Below are 19715 nucleotides of genomic sequence, written 5' to 3' on the forward strand. Positions count from 1 at the left end.
ATCAGAAGAAAAGGTATGGTTTGAGGAAGAAATATAAATAGTATGTTGGGAACAGTTCAAGGAGATAAAACTTACCTTTGGTGAAAATTATATCTCAGGACAAGTGGGGCAAATGGGGAGAGAGGTGATTACAGATTATAAAAAGTTTTGCACACAAGTTTGAATAGATATTATAATCCAGTAGGAAATTCTTATGGGTTTTTAAAATCCAGAAGTGGTACCATAAAGGCAATGTCTTAGGAGGATTCGTTTGAGATAGATATTCTTGGTATAGGATACTAATGTGCAGAAAGTTGAATATCAGATAAATCGTGAGTGATAAAATTATGTAAATCTAAAAAGTAGGCCAGAGAGTAGGGCAACTCTCAGCCTAGAAATATGAATTGTGATACTGATTAGTTAAATGGATAAATTTAGGCTCCTAGTTCTGCACTGTACCAGTTCACAACAGAAGACCAGCTTACTTTCAGGGCAAAAGTTAAGCAAAGGAATGAGAGATGAAAGCCATGGAATTAAAAATGCTCTGAGTTTTGGCTTATCTGGGCATCTCACTCATTTCTTGATGGAGGGAATTTTGTTTTATGACTAGAGCTTTAAAGGACAAATGAAATGGCAGAACTATGATGGCCAAGACTTGCAAAGAGTCACAAAAACTCTTTAAAAGATGTCTAAGGCCCCAGAAACTAGGCTGACCAATTCTATGGACGGCCAGTATTACAAATGGACACCGTCTGATGGTTTATAAATATTTAGGATCACAAGAACTTCCCAAGAAGACTGAAAATGTCCCAAAGGAATACCCAGGGGTTTCCTAAAGCTTGAAAGTAAATAATGCCTTCCAAAGGTAATTTCAATCTATCCAGGATAATGCACTAAAGTCAAATAACAGCCATTTCAAGGAGGGGAACTCGGCAGAACATAAGACACAAACAAATTAAAAGGATATTAGCATAAAGAGATCTGAACCCAAGAAGGAACTTGAACGAGCTCAGTTGAGTTGTTTTTCAGATAAGTATAAATTTTAAGAGTTTTTAAAAAAGTAACAAATTTCAAGGCTAATGACAGAAAATAGGCATTCTCCTCTTATTAGGAGACTTATATTGTAGACCTTCCTGATAATTTTACTTTGCAAAGTATTTTGCTCACTTTGCTCATTTTTGAATAGAAAATGAAATATAGTTGATGAAATCTGAGTCCTATGAGTTACTGGATGAATGAAATTGGAAGAAAATTAGAAATCATTTGACCCATTGAATGCACTGAATGTTTACACATTTACAGCTGTCTTATTCACTAAAATCTCTAGGGAATTCCAGGTCTGGAACAGAAGTAAATATACTTCTCCCTACACCTGAAACTAAAACACCTAGACGTCATATTGAAATAAAAATCTCTGAAAAGAAATAGGACACAATGGGAAAAACATATCATTGAGATGGATCTTGTAATAAGACTTTAAAAGGTAAGCAGAAAAAGTAGACCAGATCTAGAGGAACAATATGAGTTTCTAGGGCTTTCTTTTTGCCTCATACACCTTGGATATTAGAAAAGTTGACAACGCAGAAACTCCAAAGAAGAAGAAGAGAGAGAAAAAGCTTGCCCTCTCTCACCAGAGAACTCCAAAGGCCTGGAGGAAAAGAGAGAGCAGGAGGGGAGGCACCAGAAGCCTGCCCTCTCTTATCAGAGAATCAAGAAAGAGGTAGTCCTACAAGGCAAAAAAAACTTCAAAACACTAAGTACCCTACTCCAGCCCAAAAATCATGGGAAAAACTGTAGCCTCACTTCCCTTATTCCAAACAAAGGACAAGTGAGAGGCTATTTTCCCATTTTCCACTAGCTCTAACAAGGCATCCAACCCTTCTGCTATAGTAGTGTCAGAGATCTTCCTGCTAAAATGGAATATCTGAGTAAAACTCAGAATATCTCATTCCAAAAGCAATTGAAAATCACTCAGCATATGAAGAAAATCTTACTGTGTAAGAAAAAACTATCATCAGAAGCCAGCACCAAGATGATACAAATGTTGGAATTATCTAATATTAAAACATACATAATAGGAATGTTTCAAAAAAACACTTCTGAACACTCTTGAAACAACACAAAACAAAACACCCAGAAAAATCTCTGAAAAGAATTAGGACACAATGGGAAAAACATATCATTGAGATGGATCTTGTAAATAAGCGGAAGTATCTATTCCCACATAAGATAAAGTTGACTTCAAGCCAAAGTTAATCAGAAGAGACAAAGAAGGTCATTTCATAGTGCTTAAGTGAATCACACAACAACAGAAAATAACAATTTTGTAAATACTTATACCCCAAACAATGGAGCATCTCCGTATTTCAAACAAACCCTTCTCCATATCAAGAATCAAATAGACCATAACACAATAATACTGGGTGACTTTAACATGCCTCACATAAACTAGCTAGATCTCCCAAACAAAAACTTAATAAAGGGCTGGGGAAATAGCTCAGTTGGCAGAGTACTTGCTTCACTTGCACAAGACCCTGGGTTCAAACCCCAGCACCACATACACACAAAAAAAGTTAATAAAGAAGCTACAGAACTAAAATATACAATTAATAATTTAAACTTAACAGACATATATAGAGTATTTCATCCATCAATGACTAAATACTCATTTTTCTCAGCAGCACATGGAATATTTTCTAAAATAGACCATATCTTAGGCCACAAGCAACTATTTGCAAATACAAAAAAACAGAGATAATACCGTACAGTCTATCAGACCATAATGGAATGAAATTAACTATAACATAGAATCCACTATTGAATGATGAATGAATAGCAGATGAAATCAGGGGTGAAATTTAAAAAAAAGGAGCAAATGAGAACATAGATATAATATATCAAAATCTCTGGGACACTATGAAGGCAATTCTAAGAGGAAAGTTCATATCATTGAGCTCATACATTAAAAGAATAAAAAGATAGCAGGTAAATAATCTATCATTATATCTCAAGGCCTTAGAAAAGTAACAACAAACCAACACCAAAATCAATAAGACAGAAAATAATTAAAATCAAAGCTTCAATGAAATTGAGATTAAAAAATTCAAAAAAATCAATGAAAGAAAAAGTTGGTTCTTTGAAAGAATTATCAAAACTGGTAAACCCTTAGCCAAGCTAATCAAAAGAGAAAAAACTTAAATTGCTAAAATCTGTGATGAAAAAAGGAAATATCACCATAGACATACTGAAATACAGAGGACAGCAAGAAATTATTTTGAAAATTTATACTCCATTAAGGTAGAAAATCTTGAAGTCATGGACAAATTCCTAAAGACATATGACCTACTCAAATTGAACCAAGAGGATATAGAAAATTTAAACAGACTAATTTTTAAGAAAGGAAATTGAAGCAATTATCAAAAGCCTACCAAAGAAGACAAGCCCAGGACCAGAAGGATTCTCATTAGAGTTCTACCAAACCTTTAAAGAAGAATACCAATCCTCTTCAAATTACTCCAAAAAACAAAAAAGAAGGGAAGTCTTCCAAACACATTCTATGAAGCTAGTATCACCCTGATAACAAAATCAGACATAGACATCAAGGAAACAAAACTTCAGAACAATGTCCTTAATGAACACAGATGTAAAAATTCTGAATAAAATATGGGAAAATTACATACAAAAACACATTAAAAAGATAATGCACCATGATCAAGGTGGTTTCAACCCAAGAATCCAAGTTTGATTCAACATATGAAAAATCAATAAATGTAATTCATCACATACACAGACTTAAAGAAAATAATCACATTATTATCTCAATATATGTAGAAAAAGCAATTGACAAAATATAGCACCTATTTATATTCAAAACACTAAAAAAACTAGGGAGAGTAGGAACATAACTAAACATACCCAAGGCCAACATCATTCTAAATGGAGAAAAACTAGAAGCATTTTCTTTAAAAATAGAAACAAAGACAGGGATATCCTGGAAACTGTAGCCAGAGCAATTAGACAAAAGAAAAAAATTAAAGGTATAGGAAAAGAAGAGATCAAACTATCTCTGTTTGCCTGTGACATGTTTCTATATTTAGAAAACTCAAAAAAAAAACTCCACCAGAAAACTTCTAGAACTCAAAAATTCAGAAAGGTAGCAGGACACAAAATTAACACCCAGAAATCATCTGTGTTCCTATAATCCAATGACAAAGCAGCTGAAAAAAAAATCAGCAAAACCATCTCATTCACAATAGCCTAAAAGAAAATAATATACTTGGGAATCAATCTAACAAAAAAAGTGAAGGACCCTAACAATGAAAACTACAGAACTCTAAAGAAAGAAATTGAAAAAGACCTTAGAAAATTAAAAGATCTCCAGTGTTCTTGGGTAGGTAGAATTAATTTTGTTAAATGGCCATGTTACCAAAAATGCTATACAGATATAATGCAATTCCCACCAAAATTCCAATGATGTTCTTCATAAAGGTAGAAAATGCAACCATAAAATTCATCTGGATAAAGCTCAGAATAGCCAAAGCAATCCTCAGCAAGAAAAAAAAAAAAGTAGGAGACACCATAATATAATACCAGACTTTAAATTATACTACAGAGCTGTACTAACAAAAAAGTATTGGCACAAAAATAGAATTGAAGACCAATGGAACAGAATAGAAGACTCAGAGACATACCCACATAAATACAATTATCTTATATTAGACAAAGGCATCATAAATATACATTGGAGAAAAGATAGGCTATTCACCAAACAGTACTGGGAAAACTGGAAATCCATATATAATAGAAATGAAATTGAACCTCTGAATCTCACCCTGTACAAAACTAAAACTAGATCAAAGACCTAGAAATTTAGACCAGAAACCCTAGAAGAAAATGTAGGTCTGATACTCCAACATTTTGGCTCAGAAACTGACTTCTTCAATAAGACTCTTGAAGCACAAGAAGTAAAATTAATAATTAATAAATGGCGTGGCATCAAACTAACATGGTTTTTTCACAGCAAAGAAAACAATCAAGAACGTGAAAAGAGAGCCTACAGAATGAGAGAAAATCTTTGTCACCTGCACCTCAAATACAGTGTTAATTTCTATGAAATATAAAGAACTAAAAAAACCATAAAAACAAAAATAAAAACACAAATAACTCAATCAATAAATGAATAAAGGAACTGTACAGAAATTTCTCAGAAGAAGAAATACAAATGGTGAGTAGTAGGAAAGGCCATCTTCATGGTGACAAAATATGTCTGCTCTTTAATTGTAGTGATGGCTTTACATATCTACACATGTGGTAAAATGGCATATATAAAAATACAAACATGCATTGTATCGATGTTAATTTAGCAGTTTTAATATTGTATTATACTTATGCTAGACATAGCCAATGGGGAAATCTGGGTGAAAGATCCATGGGAATTTTCTGTGCTGTTTTTTGCAACTTCCTGTGACTCAATACTTACTATGAAATAAAGTTTAAAAATATATATATGAATATGTATACATTTTACAATTTATACATATATAAAACTTGCTTAAAAGCTGTGCTTCCTAGATCTCTTATATAAGCTAGGATAGTACAGAACAATATAGACTATATTATCATTATCCAGTATTATCTGAATATACAATGCTACACAAATGAAAAGGATGCCTATTCTAATATTATTCATTTTTCCCTGCTAGACTGTACTTTCTTCAAAATAAAGACCAAACTTGAATCATTTCTTATCCTAGCATCTACAACAATACTTCACATATTCCAGACATTCAATGAATGCTTCTTAAATTAAGTTCCCAGGATAGCCTACACTAAGGGGAGGATTAGGGATTGGGATCATAAAAATGAAGCAACTGCAGTCTTTGGTGACAATCCTGTAAAAGCCTTCATTTTCATTTACTTTGAAAGCTTCCAGGTCTCTTCAATAAAGGGGAAAAAGAAAGAGGAGGATAACGTGTATGTCCCAGAAAAGTAGGTATTACATTAAGAGGAAAAATACCAGGATTCTCAAAGCAATTAAAATTTTACAAATATTAGGCATAATCTGTAAGTGAAAGAAAATCAACCCTAAGAAGTAACAGAAAATAACACTGTCACTGTGTCTGTGATGCATGTATCTAGTAAGAATGTGTACAAGGGGAAATGGGCAATTTGACCAAGAAGGAAATGGCAGAGACAAAAAAGCACTTCCCTATGAAAACTTGCAATTTTTTACTTTTAAAAAGTATGAATACTATATTCTATTGTTTTAAATAAAATTGTATGATTTGTTACTATTTTTCTTGAATAAATTAAGCAAATTTTATGATTCTGCTATGAAACTATTTTGACCACTATATAGTATTAGAATAGCAATTTAGCTTTGACACTGTTTTTACGAAAGAACTGTTAAAATAACAGTTTAAATGTGAATAGGTTTATAAGAATCAGTTATTAAACAGGTTTTTCTTCATGACCAGAAAGGGTTAAACTTAGAAGGTTCCTATCATTTGTTACATATATTTATATAATGGCAGATAGACATAAATATGCAATGATGACAGCTAATAAAACTTCTTCACAATCTGATTCCATACCTGAAATTTCAAGTTTTTACTTAATACCTAAGAGTTGACATCAATTCTGTACAATGGTAGTATCATTTAAAAATATTATCTTTGAAATCCACCAAGTTACACTGGACTGCTCGGAGGTAGTTCTTCTAATCTAAAATTTTAGAAGACAAAGTTCTTGTCTTTCACAGAAGACAGGAATTTACTTTGTAGGCATAGTCATGATTCATTTTGACCAAGCCAAGAGCTGGAAGAATTTCTGTTCCTACACATCTGCTGAAGTAATATACCAACTACTTTATATGTGTTTTCCAAACTATAGACATTGTTAAAAAGAATAGGCAGGACTCACCAATTGTAATCTAGTCGAGACTGGTGAAGCTGCTGCTGTTTTAGGAGAAGTTTTGTCTCTTGCTGAGCCAGCAGATGCTGAAGACGCTCCTTTTCAATTTCCAGCTCCATTTTCTGAAGCATCAGTTGTTTCCTTCTATCTTCTGAGAGTTGCTTTTTGACATCAGTTTCACTGGGTTGCAGAGCCCCTCCACCATGCATGAGAGATCCCCAAGAAATCCCACAATAACTGCATGATTCTGGATCTGTCTTGGAACATTGAGACACTATGCTTGTAGGATGGCTCTCATGCACATGATCTTCATTTTCAGAAGATCTGTGACCACAACACTGACTAGACGAAGTAGGCTTAATATGTAGACATTCCTTCATCTTCAGTTCTTCTGGTGGAGGTTTCTCTGATGGTGCTGTATCCACTGGTTTTCTCCCCGGAGATTCATAGTTACATATTCTGGTCTCTGATGACACCCTGTCTGGATTCTCTTTGGGATGATAAAAGGTTACTGGTTTCAAAGAATTGTTCCTATATTCCATATGAGATTCTGAAGCTGAGTCTTGGTTTGCAGACTTCGGCCTTCGCTTGGTTTGACTGCAAGTTTGTGGTTTGGCAACACTCAAGTAGGAACCATCCAGTTCTACAGATGAAGACCGGGGAGTACTTTTCCTATTGGTTACCTAAAAAAGAAAAACAATGTCTCTTGTCAAATAAAAGCATGATAAAATAAGTTATTTCTTTTCTTTTGGTCTTTCAAAAATCAATGATACATGTTCATGTAAACAAATCTCTTGTTTTATCTTCTTAAAAACTAAATGATAGTATTTCTTGGGGCTGGGGTTGTGGCTCAGCGGAAGAGTGCTTGCCTCTCATGTTCGAGGCAATTCTCAGCACCACATAAAAAAAATAAAGGTATTGTGTCCATCTATAACTCAAAAAATAATTTTTTTAAAAATTAAATGATAGCATTCTTATAGCTAAGCAGATATGTGCCAGAAAACTATATCGGTTTTCAACCAACCTTCTACATATCAGAAAATCCATATAAGGATGAAAATAATATAGTGTTGCTACATGCTGCTTAAGAAAGAACTTTGATGATTTTAAGAGTTGCAAATAATGAAGGTTACATAAACTCAACTTTGAGAAAAGGGAAAAGCATTAAGTTTAATGTCTAAAAATGTTTACTTTTGAATACTGAGCCAAGAAATCCATTCAGCCACCTTAAATACCCTTTGATTGGCCATTATACAGAATGGGATTTGATGTAAAACATTTTGCCTTATACTGAATAGGATGTTACTGCTAGAAATGTGATGAGTTTTTATAAATACCTTTACGAAACACAGATAAAACCAACCACTTTCAACAATATATAATTCTAAACAAAAACCGTTATTTAAATATAAACCATAGTTAATTTCAATTACAAACATAAGTGATTTCTCAATTAAGCTGTTCAACAGGATATAGTAGGACAGAAAAGATGCAGTTGCAAATTACTGCTGACAGGTCAAGAGAGTAAGCTTTTCCTATATTTTAGCCTTAAGCTTGTTCTATCAGGGAGAGCAAAACTCAGCCTGAGGGTAAATGATTCTTAAGCTTTAGTATGTTTCAGAGTCATTTACTTCTCTGTCTCAATAACTTTTGAAGGCAGGAGCTAGATTTATATCTCTATATACACAGTATTGGGGCTTGTATATAGTACATGCTCAGTAAGCATGGCTGTTTATATAAACTTAGGAAAAAATTCAAATTGGGTTATGGTTCACAGTAACTGAAGAAAATTTAGAATCCATGACTAGCCTGAATTAGTTAATTAGCAGGAGAAAGAGAAAAGACATTAAAAAAGTCTCTGCTAGAGTCTAAATTTAATAAATTAAGCTATCTTATTAGTGGAGTTGAAGATAGACATTGCCTCTGGGACACATGAGAGTAACAACAGGCTTGAATGAGCCAGGTTCGGGTTTTTTTTCTAGAACTGATCCATGACTACTTTGGGATATTTACAAATACAATTTTTCTTAATTAAGACTTAAACTAATGAAAAGTCCTAAACTGCTTCTTCTAGCACAGAGATTTAATATGAAACATTTAGATACATAATTTTAAGAATAAAAATATTTTTTAGTTGCAGATGGACACAATATCTTTATTTACTTATCTTTATGCAGTGCTGAGGATCGAATCCTGTGCCTCACTGTGCTAGGCAAGTACTCTACCACTGATCCACAACCCCACCTCTACAACCCCAGATACATAATATTAACTTAGATAGCAAATTTCTAATTTAGAAAATCATACATGAATTTTTAAAAATTGAGGCACAATTTCCAAATAATACACACTTTTTAATACATGGTTTCTTCAATTCAGCATAATTTTTGAATTGCTTCTGTTGTTACCAGAATTCTAACTCTAGCAGTTCCAAAAAACCAGGTCTACCTACCCATTTGCTCCAAAAAACTAAACAGAAAAGTTTTCAGTGAAATGCAGGAAAGAAAACCTTCACCAACATGGCCACAATGGGAAGGGAAAATGAGATCCAACATTTCAGCAGGATTTTTAGGCTTAAATGGAGGAAAAATTGGGGCAAGGGTGAGAGGTCTGCATAATTAAACAATTTTGGTCAAACTATGTTCTGGCTGATCATTATTTCAGTTCTGGTTCTGTGAGATAGCTCTGGAGAAATTTTTATCACTTGAGGGGTTAATTTCTATTTGTTGTGCAGGATGTTTATCAGACCAGTGATTCTGGAAGGTAATGTCTCACTACAAATCCTGCTCTCTTCCATTACTCCATGTTATCACTTAAAAAAAAAAAAAAAAAAAAAAAAAAAAAAACCACTTCTTTAATGTCTCCTTCAGTTAATGATCACAAAATGATGCCCACATAACCATTATCCAAGAACTTAAACACTGTTGCAGGGAGACCTTTCATGGCTGTTCTATCCCTCCTGCCAAAGGGAATGAGTATACTAAGTTTTACCTGATTAATTTCTTTGCTTCAATTCTTCTCTGATTAGATATCCACACCAGAGTTCAGTTTTATCTGTTTATTTTTTAAGTATAAACGAAACCACATGATATATATTCTTTTGTGTGTGGCATCTTTAACCCAACATTATATTTGTTAAATTAATCTATGCTGCTGTATGTAGCTGTTTTGTTTTTTTTTTTTTTTTTTTTTTTAAGACTATACAACAGAAGCCAGAAAACTTTTTTGAGAAAGGGACAAACAGTACATATTTTAAGCCTTGCAGGCCATACATACAGTCCTTGTCACTACTACCTGGCTCTGCTTTTATGATGCAAAAGTACAAGATAATACATGAATGAATGTATCTAGATGTATTCTAGTAAAACCTTATTTATGAACAATGAAATTTAAGTTTCATGTGATTTTCCCATTCTATGAAACATTATTCTCTCTTCCTACATCCTAATGTAAAGCTCATGAGTTGTAAAAACACATACAGTGGGCTAGATTTGGCCAGCTGTTGTCAACTGAACTTGACAACTACATTGAATGTTCTCCCAATTACATATTTGTATACGCTAAGATACACTCAAAATCCAATAAGAAAACTAAGCAGTATGACTTGACATACATATCATTTACAGGTTTTCTCTGTAATGAATATATGCTGAATTGGGTGCTTAATCAAAAATGAGAATGATATTTAGCAGAAAAGCATGCAAAGAAACACATAAAGATAGAAAAACTACAATTAAAAAAAAGTTTAGGCCAAAAGATGATTTATAGATCCCAACAGATAAAACAGTTGGAATCACTATAGATAAAATAACTGCATTTACAGCAGTAGCATGTTTGGATTTGTCTTGAAATCTTGGTCATTGCATTCTATGACATGTCACAAAAGAAAATGCAGGCATTTTTTAACTTATGTCAGAATTGGAGAATAATCTTTTAACTTGGGTAGCACAGACTAATGACTAGATGGAAAAACCCCACTGAGAAAAGAACAAGTGTGAGGAGCAGTGCTATAATCCCAGTGGCTCAGGAGGCTGAGGAGGCAGGAGGATCCATGTGTTCAAAGACAGCCTCAGCAACTTAGTGAGGCCCTAAGCAACTCAGTGAGGCCCTATCTCTAAATAAAATATTAAAAAAGGCTGGGGATGTGGGTCAGCGGTTATGCATTGCTGGGTTTAATCCCCAGTACCAAAAAAGAAAAGAAAAAAAAAAAACAGGTGTTGGGACTTGGCTTAGACACATGAAGTATTTTATAATACTAAATATTAATAAATTTCAGCTGGAGGATTTTCTGAAATCTTAAGATGCTATGATGCATTATATATATTGCCTATAATATAATCATGTGTAATATGATCATATATATGCATATATAAATACACACATATGTGTAAGCACATACATGAACACATAAAAAATTACCTACTATTCTTAGGGTAATCCAGCATTTTCCCATGTTCTCACATGCAAACAAGCAATAAATGCAGTGTTACTTTGTGAAACACCATCAGCAAGTAGTGATGTTTTGTAAGCTTCTATAAACCACCTTTATAGGACTGGCCAATCTCTCTGCTTTAGATCCATAAGAAAGTAAACTAAAATGTAGCAATATTTTTTTGCAACAGGCTGTTATTAATTTTGGATTTCTTAGGAAATTATTACTTCCAATGCATTCATGAGTTGCTGTACAATAGTCAATAGTATCAATGGGTCTTATTGGTATTCATTTCTTTTGATGGTAAATAATCATTTTCCTATTCTGGAAGGTACCCTATTAATGATTTTTGTTTTCCCACTGACAGCCTTATAAAATTTTTGTAACTTTAAAAATTTCCTCTCTTTATTTTATTGGAAATTCAGCAGTTCAAAGAACTAAATAAATACTTCTAAACCCAAACTACTGTGTGTGGAGGAAGTCACTATATTTCCCAGAGAATGTGGAGTTAATGTGGATTAAGGGACAGAATGACATGCTGCATTTTTAACATTGGGTATACATAGACCAGTTGTCAAACTGACAGAAAATACGTAATGCAACAGCTGCACTGTGTGGTTTGCCAAAATCTTGTCCCAAATAAATGTTCATTCTCCCTAGTGCAATTAACTCTCCTTTCCTGGCAGATTTTGCTAGAAGATCATCAAGGTAGATTACCTTCCAGCATTATGAACTAAATACTTACAGGTGTTATATCATCAGTTATAACTTATAAACTCTTGCATTTAGTAAGACATCCAGGCAAATGAAACATCTCATTTATGAATTATTTATAAGAAATTCACAGCATGCTCCTGGCGTCATCCATGGCCTTTTCCAGGTCATATGACACCAATTAGAGCTGAATTTTAAATTATTCAATAACCTGAACTCTCTTGTCATTTAACATATAGATATCAATGCAGTAAACAAGTTAAATCTAATGGGCCCTAGAGGTTTAAGCTCTTCTACAGTGCAACAGCTAAAGCAGTAGGCCATCAGTGGAAGAGAAAATAACAGAATGCAGCAGTTGAACACATTTGCAAAGCTCTAATAACTTATTCTAGTTCCCATAGGGACTGTGGCACAACTTACGAATATTGAATCTAAAAGACATTAAAGTCAATACTTATGAGATTTAAAAGAATATAGGCACACAGAAGGCACAAGATAACACACAAATGACAGAACACTAGCAACAAGTACCAAATGCCATACTAAGTCCTAGGATATACACACCATAGGATTGTCAACATTTTTTTAAACAGTAACTCAGTAACTACCAGACTCTAAATCATTACTACATTTACCCAAACTTGGAATTTGTTGAGTTGCTATACAAATGAATAGATAGCATGGAATAATTGACAGTACAATCCAGTTTGAGGTCATAAGACTGTGATTGGAATTCTATAACCGTTACTTAAAAGTTGTTATTTTAGGCAAGTTATTTTACTTCTCTTAAGCAGTTTAGTCATTTGTAAAGAAGGAGTTGGGTTTGATGATTTCTATGGTTTATGCTATTTTTAAGAGCTTAAAAAACAGGGATTAGGTTGTTATACTCCAAGGAAATGAGAGACATTAAAAAGGACTGGCTGAGAAATCATACCATTCAGTAAATACTATCAACTGACTGACCTATAACAAAATTACTGAATGTTCTTTGGTTCTATTTCCTCTAGAAAATTCCAGATTTAACTGTTACTGTCTTATGACTCATAAACTAAAGAATTTAAATCATTACCTTGACTTATGTTTGGCTCCTAGATTTGATACACACAACTGAAGAACGAATAAGGCAAATGCATAGTTGTGGTGATGATACTAAATATTTTGAATGGATTAAAACGGGACAACCATTCACCACAGCCATGTTACTGACTCAAAATGCATTCACATATGATTGTAATCACCCAAAAAAGTAGGTTTAAACATAGTTTTCTAAATCTACGTGAAGAAACAGAAGCATAAAGCTAGTTTTAATTATTTAATGAAGTCATAAAATGGTAAAATAATTTTTTATAGAAAATCAGATAAATGAAAGACAAAGTAACACCCTAGTAGAAGTGGTGAGAACAACCTTCAGAGATACAAAATGAAAACAAAACATATTTCAAGGATAAAGCCAACTGGTACTTATTTCAGTTAAAAATGCAGTACTAGACAATAATCCATAGGAGGTCATACATCAATCAATTTTCTTTTGCCATCATCCTCTTGGTGTTCATGGATTGTATCCTTGAGCTCACAAAGGGCACTCCCGTGGTTGTTCAATGACTTCTCTCGTGTCCCTCCAATAACAATCAGTCTCTAGAATGGAAACAAGAATTGTATGTAGACAGATGTTTCAATGCAGTCTTATTTTTAAGAAGGAGCAAACAAGATGTGTTTGTATCAAAAGAAGGAAAGTTTTAACACAAAATTCTTCAGAAATTTTCTAGCGAATATAAAGTTAATACTGTGAGTGTGACCAACTGTCCCTGAAATGAAGCTCAGCGTTCACACTGCATTTATGCTACTGGCTGAGAGGGAAAAGTATTTGCACTGTATTTCTAAGAAAAGATAGTGAAAAGAAACTCTCCCAGAAAAGCAGTACTTAAGAAATATCAAGAAGTATAACCAAACAAGAGGAATGAAAAACCAGATTGCTATTTATTAATTAGATTTCTCAAAGTGAATCACTGTTCTGTTATTAAAGACCAGAATCTTTCTGAAGCTTCATACTCATTTTTCCTCTGTAGAAGTAGCTAGAAGAGACCTAGTGAGAAGCATCTGTGAAACCACAGAGGTCTTTACAGGACCAGCCCTTTCTGAGAGACTCAATTGTTTTAGAATTTAGTTATACAGTATTGAATCTTGATTCTTTAAAAATTAGGCCATTGTTTATTAGCTGGTTTAATTTATTGTTAAAAAAAACCCAAGATATTTAACTTGGAATTCAATAAAAAATTCAGTAACTTAATTGCCTACTGTTCAAATGCCCTGACTCCTTTTTCTATTCTTCAAAATTGTATTGGCACCACTTCCTTCTTTGTGGTTTTCCTATTCTCTCAGCTCAAATTATTTATGCCTTCTTAGATACCCCAAGAGCACTTTATTCATTCTTTACTGTTGAACTTATTTCATTCTGCTCCACTGTAGTTAAATGATAGCTGTTTTCACATCTCTAAGTTTCTTTGTGATGTTTAAGTATTTATAGACTTTTCTCTAAATGGAAACTGTGAACTCTTTGAGAGAAGACACCATGTAAGCTGTTTACTGCTACCTCCTCAACAAGACACAATACACACTCAATAAATACTAGTTTTTATTTTAAATTTATTTATTTATATTTTTTCATAGAGTTTGGTTCCTTTCCAATATGTTATACGGAACCTGAAGACTGGGACAATTTTCTTTTTAATCTCCTATTTCAATGATACCTTCCTTTACAAATAAGACACTTAAATTAATGAATATTTTTTTGAAGAACTATTATGCAGGATGAAGAAGCAACAGGAGCTAAATGGCCCAGCTTGTACCCTAAAGGGCTTGATGGTTAACTTATCTTAAAATTTAATGTACTCCAGGAGTCATTTACCCTGTACATTTTCTTAAGAGTATTTAAAATTGAATAAAAAGTTCTATAAGCATAATAATAAAAATCCCAACTATGTCTACACTGCTCAGAGGAAATTTAAAAAAAAAAGGAATCTAGAACCTATTTAGTTTAAATCTGTGAAATAGTAAATCAAGGGTTTTGGGGATAAGAGTTTCAAGTTAAGCACAGACTTATTTTCTAAAATATTCCTTCAAGTGTTTAAAACCAGAAGTGCATTTAAAGACTATAAAATGTGTGCTAAATTGAACAAAAGTTAGGATAATTAACAGGTTGTAAGATATAAGACCTGAACAAAAGGCAACTTCCTAGTATTTCTACTTTTGAGTTGTGTCAAAAAACAATCAGGGGCTGGGGATGTGGCTCAAGTGGTAGCGCGCTTGCCTGGCATGCGTGGGGTGCTGGGCTCGATCCTCAGCACCACATAAAAATAAAATAAAGATGTTGTGTCCACCTAAAACTAAATAATAAATATTAAAAAATTCTCTCTCTCTTTAAAAAAATACAGGTGTCTCTTGTATCATAAACAAGGAGGGTACATCTTGAGACATACAATATTATGTTCAAAGAAAGATTCATGAAACTTTGGAACAAGCAGGGCTTTAAAAGTTAACTGCATTTCCCCCCCAAAACCTTTTTCAATTAATGGTGTCATACGAAGTATAAAAAGATAATAACAAACAAATATTGTCCTGTAACTATTTTTTAAAAACTCAAATATTTCCCTTCTGTTCCATGCTTTGGGTGCTACTCCAGTACTAAATGTGGGAGTTATAATGTGGACATTTTGGTGGGAATGATTTTTACAATAATTAAATGAGAGATACAGAGGAAAGAACAAAAGTCCTATAGCCAAAAGCCAAATATTGCACATTTGTCTAACAACATACAGGAATTATTTTTATAAACAATATTATGGATAAACACTTTCAGAATTCTTATCCTCACTTTCTATAAAATCTTACACATTGAGATGGGCAGACAGGACTGAAATCTGGAAGTATCTGCCAGGTATAGTATGCTAGGTATCAGGAATATAAGGCTTGATAAAACAGAGCCCCAACCTTCAAGACCCTGAAATTTTGGCTAAGGAGGGAAAATGTTTTATGAGATAAAGTTTATCAAGAGTGTTATATGCAAAGAGCAGTAGTAGGGAAATTAGTCTTCAGTTGAAGAAAAAGAGGGGAAGGTTTTTGTAAGACAGTTGACATTTAAACTACATTTTGGAAAAAAGACTGGAGTTGATTAATGTTAAAGGAATGTATAAGTGTGTATAGAATAGAACATTTCAGACAAAGTGGAAAATATAAGGAGAAGAATATGGATTATGAAAATCATTATGTATAGTGAACTCTAAGGAGTCCAGAACATGTATAAAACTGTGTTAGCTTATACTGTGCATAAATATTGTCTGGAGGTTTTGTGTGTTCTGACAGCACAGAAGCAATAGGAAACATTTTACCACATACATCAGAATATAAACAAACACACTGGTTCCTTCATTTACAAAGTATTATTATTAAAAAATTAATAAATTAAATAGCATGTTTGGAAATCTGGTAAAAAAAAAGTAAAGTGAATTTCACAAAGGTAAATGAATAAAATTTTGAGATTATTTTATTTATCTTTGGTAATACATTAGTCAACAACAGATACCAACAACTTTTACTATAATGTTAAGGTTATATTGAGTGGAGACAAATTTTGAAGACACCAGAACTTCCTTCACTTTGAACAAAAGTTAAAAGCTATGAGTGAATATTCTGAGCCTATTGAAATTTCTTTAAAATTTCTTCTTTCATTCCTAGAAATATATCATTGTGAGTTTTATCTAACATAAGTATTAATAAAACAAAAAATATTCTATCATTATGATCACCCCACTGCATAGACTACCAATCTAGGAACAAGCTTGTTTATCATATTGAAAACTCTAAATATTGACATATAGTGCAATTAATATATATGGTGCTCATTCAAAGTGTGTAAAGGCATTTGTTATGGGACAATTGTGACTTTACACATACATTTTCTTAAAATTGCAAATAAAAAGTGATGAGTAAGTCATTCTCCATGTTAAGTTAATCAACTGTGTGTGTGTGTGTGTGTGTGTGTGTATATATATATATATATATATATACACATACATATACACATATATATGTATGTGTGTGTGTGTGTGTGTGTGTGTATATATATATATATATATATATATATATATATATACACATATATATATATGTGTGTGTGTGTGTGTTTTCAATTCAAGGTTTTATAATTCCTTTAGTCCTGTTGCATTTGTTCAGTTTGTTTAATGAAATAAAACTTATGATTGTTAAAACTATTAATAAAAATATGTCATTTATTTCATTTTTCTAGTAGTTCATTTGTAAGAAATTTTACACAAATTTTATTAGTCCATGGAGGTTAAAAACAAAATATTTCAAGCCTGGTTCTTCGTCACACACAGTTTAGTTTAAGAAGAACTGACCTAAATCATCCAGAATCCAGTCAGTTTTGTGTAACATTGTTCTGAAAAAGTGGATTTGTTCCAAAGTGATTTATATATAAGGGAAAATTTTGAACATAAAATTTCATGTCTGCTTATGCACAATTCTTTTTGTGGAAAACACTAGGTGAACACTGAAAATGGAACCATGTAGGCATTTACAAAATGCATAAAACTGAAACTACCAATCATCTCAGTTATACTTAAGCTTATACTTAGTTAAGCTTTGTGCTTTGCTATTCTTTCCCATTTGTGAACTTTTCAATATAAGGGAAGTCAATCAATATCCCCCAAATTTCTGAACATCTTGGTTACAAAACACCAAGTAGTAAGTGTAAAAGAGAAGCTTCAAGCATTGAGAAGAAGGGTGAGCAACAAGCACAAATGAACCCCCATTGAGGACTATAAGAGACAACTCTGTGAAGAACAAAAAAACTCACAAACCCATAAAGCCTCTGGCTGATATAATTTCAAGGACTATGAAGTCAATAAGAACAAGTCCTAAGGAAATAAAAGAAATGGAGAGTGGTGAGCCTTTGGAATGAAGACCAAAGAGCAAAATAATTGATTTCATAAAGAGGAAGGGCTCCATTTACAAAGATCTTAAATGTAAATCACCACCACATGTAAAAGTGGCTCTTTTTCATGCTAGTAATTGTTGGGTTAGTGGTTTCAAAAATAGCACTTCAACTGCCTAGCAAAGCTAAGAGTATAGATATAAAGTTGCAAAACAATTTCTAGCAGTCAATTGGAGAAGGCTACACGTTGAATTAAATTTTCAGTTTTGAGAAAACAGGTAGATATTAAAACGGCAAACCTCAAAAGACCTATATCCCAAATCCAGAAAAATATGCTTCAGAATTTAAGGCCAAAATATTACTTAGAATTTTAGTGCCAACTCCTACTTCAGAGTGCTAACATTCTACAGCTGCTATTACAACTTTTCTTCTTGTTTCTGATAACCCTGCTTTTACCACTTCACGGTGAGTACTGCAACTCTTACAGCATCTATTTCAACAAACCAACCTCAGGTCTATTTCAAGGGAAGCTGCCAAATTTATTATATGTCTACACACGTATTTTTAACATTTAACATGCGTGAAACTTTCCTTTTATTTTTACTAGATCCTCATTTTAAAAAATATTTTTAGTTATAGGTGGACACAATACCTTTATTATTATTATTTTTTAATGTGGTACTGAGGATTAAACCCAGTGCCTCACAGATGCTAGGCAAGTGCTCTGCTATTGAACCCCAACCCCAACCCAGATCCTTATTATTATTATTATTTAAAGTGAGGCTTTTAAGTTTTTAAATGTTGTGCCCCTAATCCATTTTCTTCACAAGCCATTTTTTATTGTGTCATTTTGCGTAGTATGTTTATATTGAGAAATACACGCCAGTTTATAGAACTGAATGTATTACTTCTACTTGCCCATTTCCTTACCACCTCCAAGTTCCAGTAAAGGAATAGAGATAATGAATAACATCAACAGCGTACTTGAAACAGTATCTACATTCTCTGTAATCCCAGGGTCTATTGCTATACATTTTAAAGGTAAAAAGGGATACTCTTAACAATATATCTAGGAACTCCTCCTACTTAGTCCTCAAAAAAAAAAAAAAAAAAAAGAATGTTAAATGGAGCTTTAAATAAAGTTAGAAAGTAAAATACTTGAAGTGTTAGTCCATGATTTATGATATTTATATCAATATTATTGTCCTTGATGTTGGCATCTGAGATGCTTCAAAATATGTACCTTTCCCATAAGCCATAAGGCTTTACTGTGTGATTTTGCACAGCATGGTTACCTTTAGAAACATGTTACCTTACAGCAGAACTGACTGACAATCAGAAATTTAACAGGGATATTGGGAAAGGAGATAGTTAACTGGGAGTTCTGATAAGCTCCTTATATACCCAATGGTCCAGAAAGAAATATCCATGCTCAAGTTTGGGAGCACATTCAATAGAGACTAGAGAGGGTCCTTAACTATCTACATATTGAATTTAATATCTTACCATGCAGATATGAGAAGGCACGGTAGAAAGAAAAGCCATTCCCCAGCTCATAGTCATTGGCACAGGATGGAAGCCAGTGTATGAGCATACCCTTTGGTAAATAACTGGCTTTTTGCTAGTTAAACTACAATATTCTGGGTTGTCCTCTATGAAGCTGAGCTTTAAAAAAATGCTGAGATATCAATGGACAGACTGTAGGGGAGATAAACCCTGCAGAATGAA

At 33.1% G+C, this 19715-nt stretch overlaps 1 protein-coding gene across 5 annotated transcripts in view; it reads right to left on the bottom strand.

Moving 5' to 3' along the window:
* Kiaa1328 (KIAA1328 ortholog) overlaps positions 1-19715 on the bottom strand; it is a 249069-nt gene that overhangs the window by 99547 nt on the left and 129807 nt on the right. For 4 of the 5 annotated variants that reach the window (XM_076836585.2, XM_076836589.2, XM_076836587.2 and 1 more), the window contains 2 exons: positions 13550-13672; positions 6901-7574 (listed from right to left, as the gene is read on the bottom strand). In XM_076836585.2, coding sequence (XP_076692700.2) covers positions 6901-7574; positions 13550-13672 — 797 coding nt within the window. The remainder of the gene's footprint in view (positions 1-6900; positions 7575-13549; positions 13673-19715) is intronic. The other variant, XM_076836586.2, reaches the window with a different exon arrangement.

This window comes from Callospermophilus lateralis, chromosome 17 (assembly GCF_048772815.1).
Source record: "Callospermophilus lateralis isolate mCalLat2 chromosome 17, mCalLat2.hap1, whole genome shotgun sequence".
NCBI lineage: Eukaryota > Metazoa > Chordata > Mammalia > Rodentia > Sciuridae > Callospermophilus > Callospermophilus lateralis.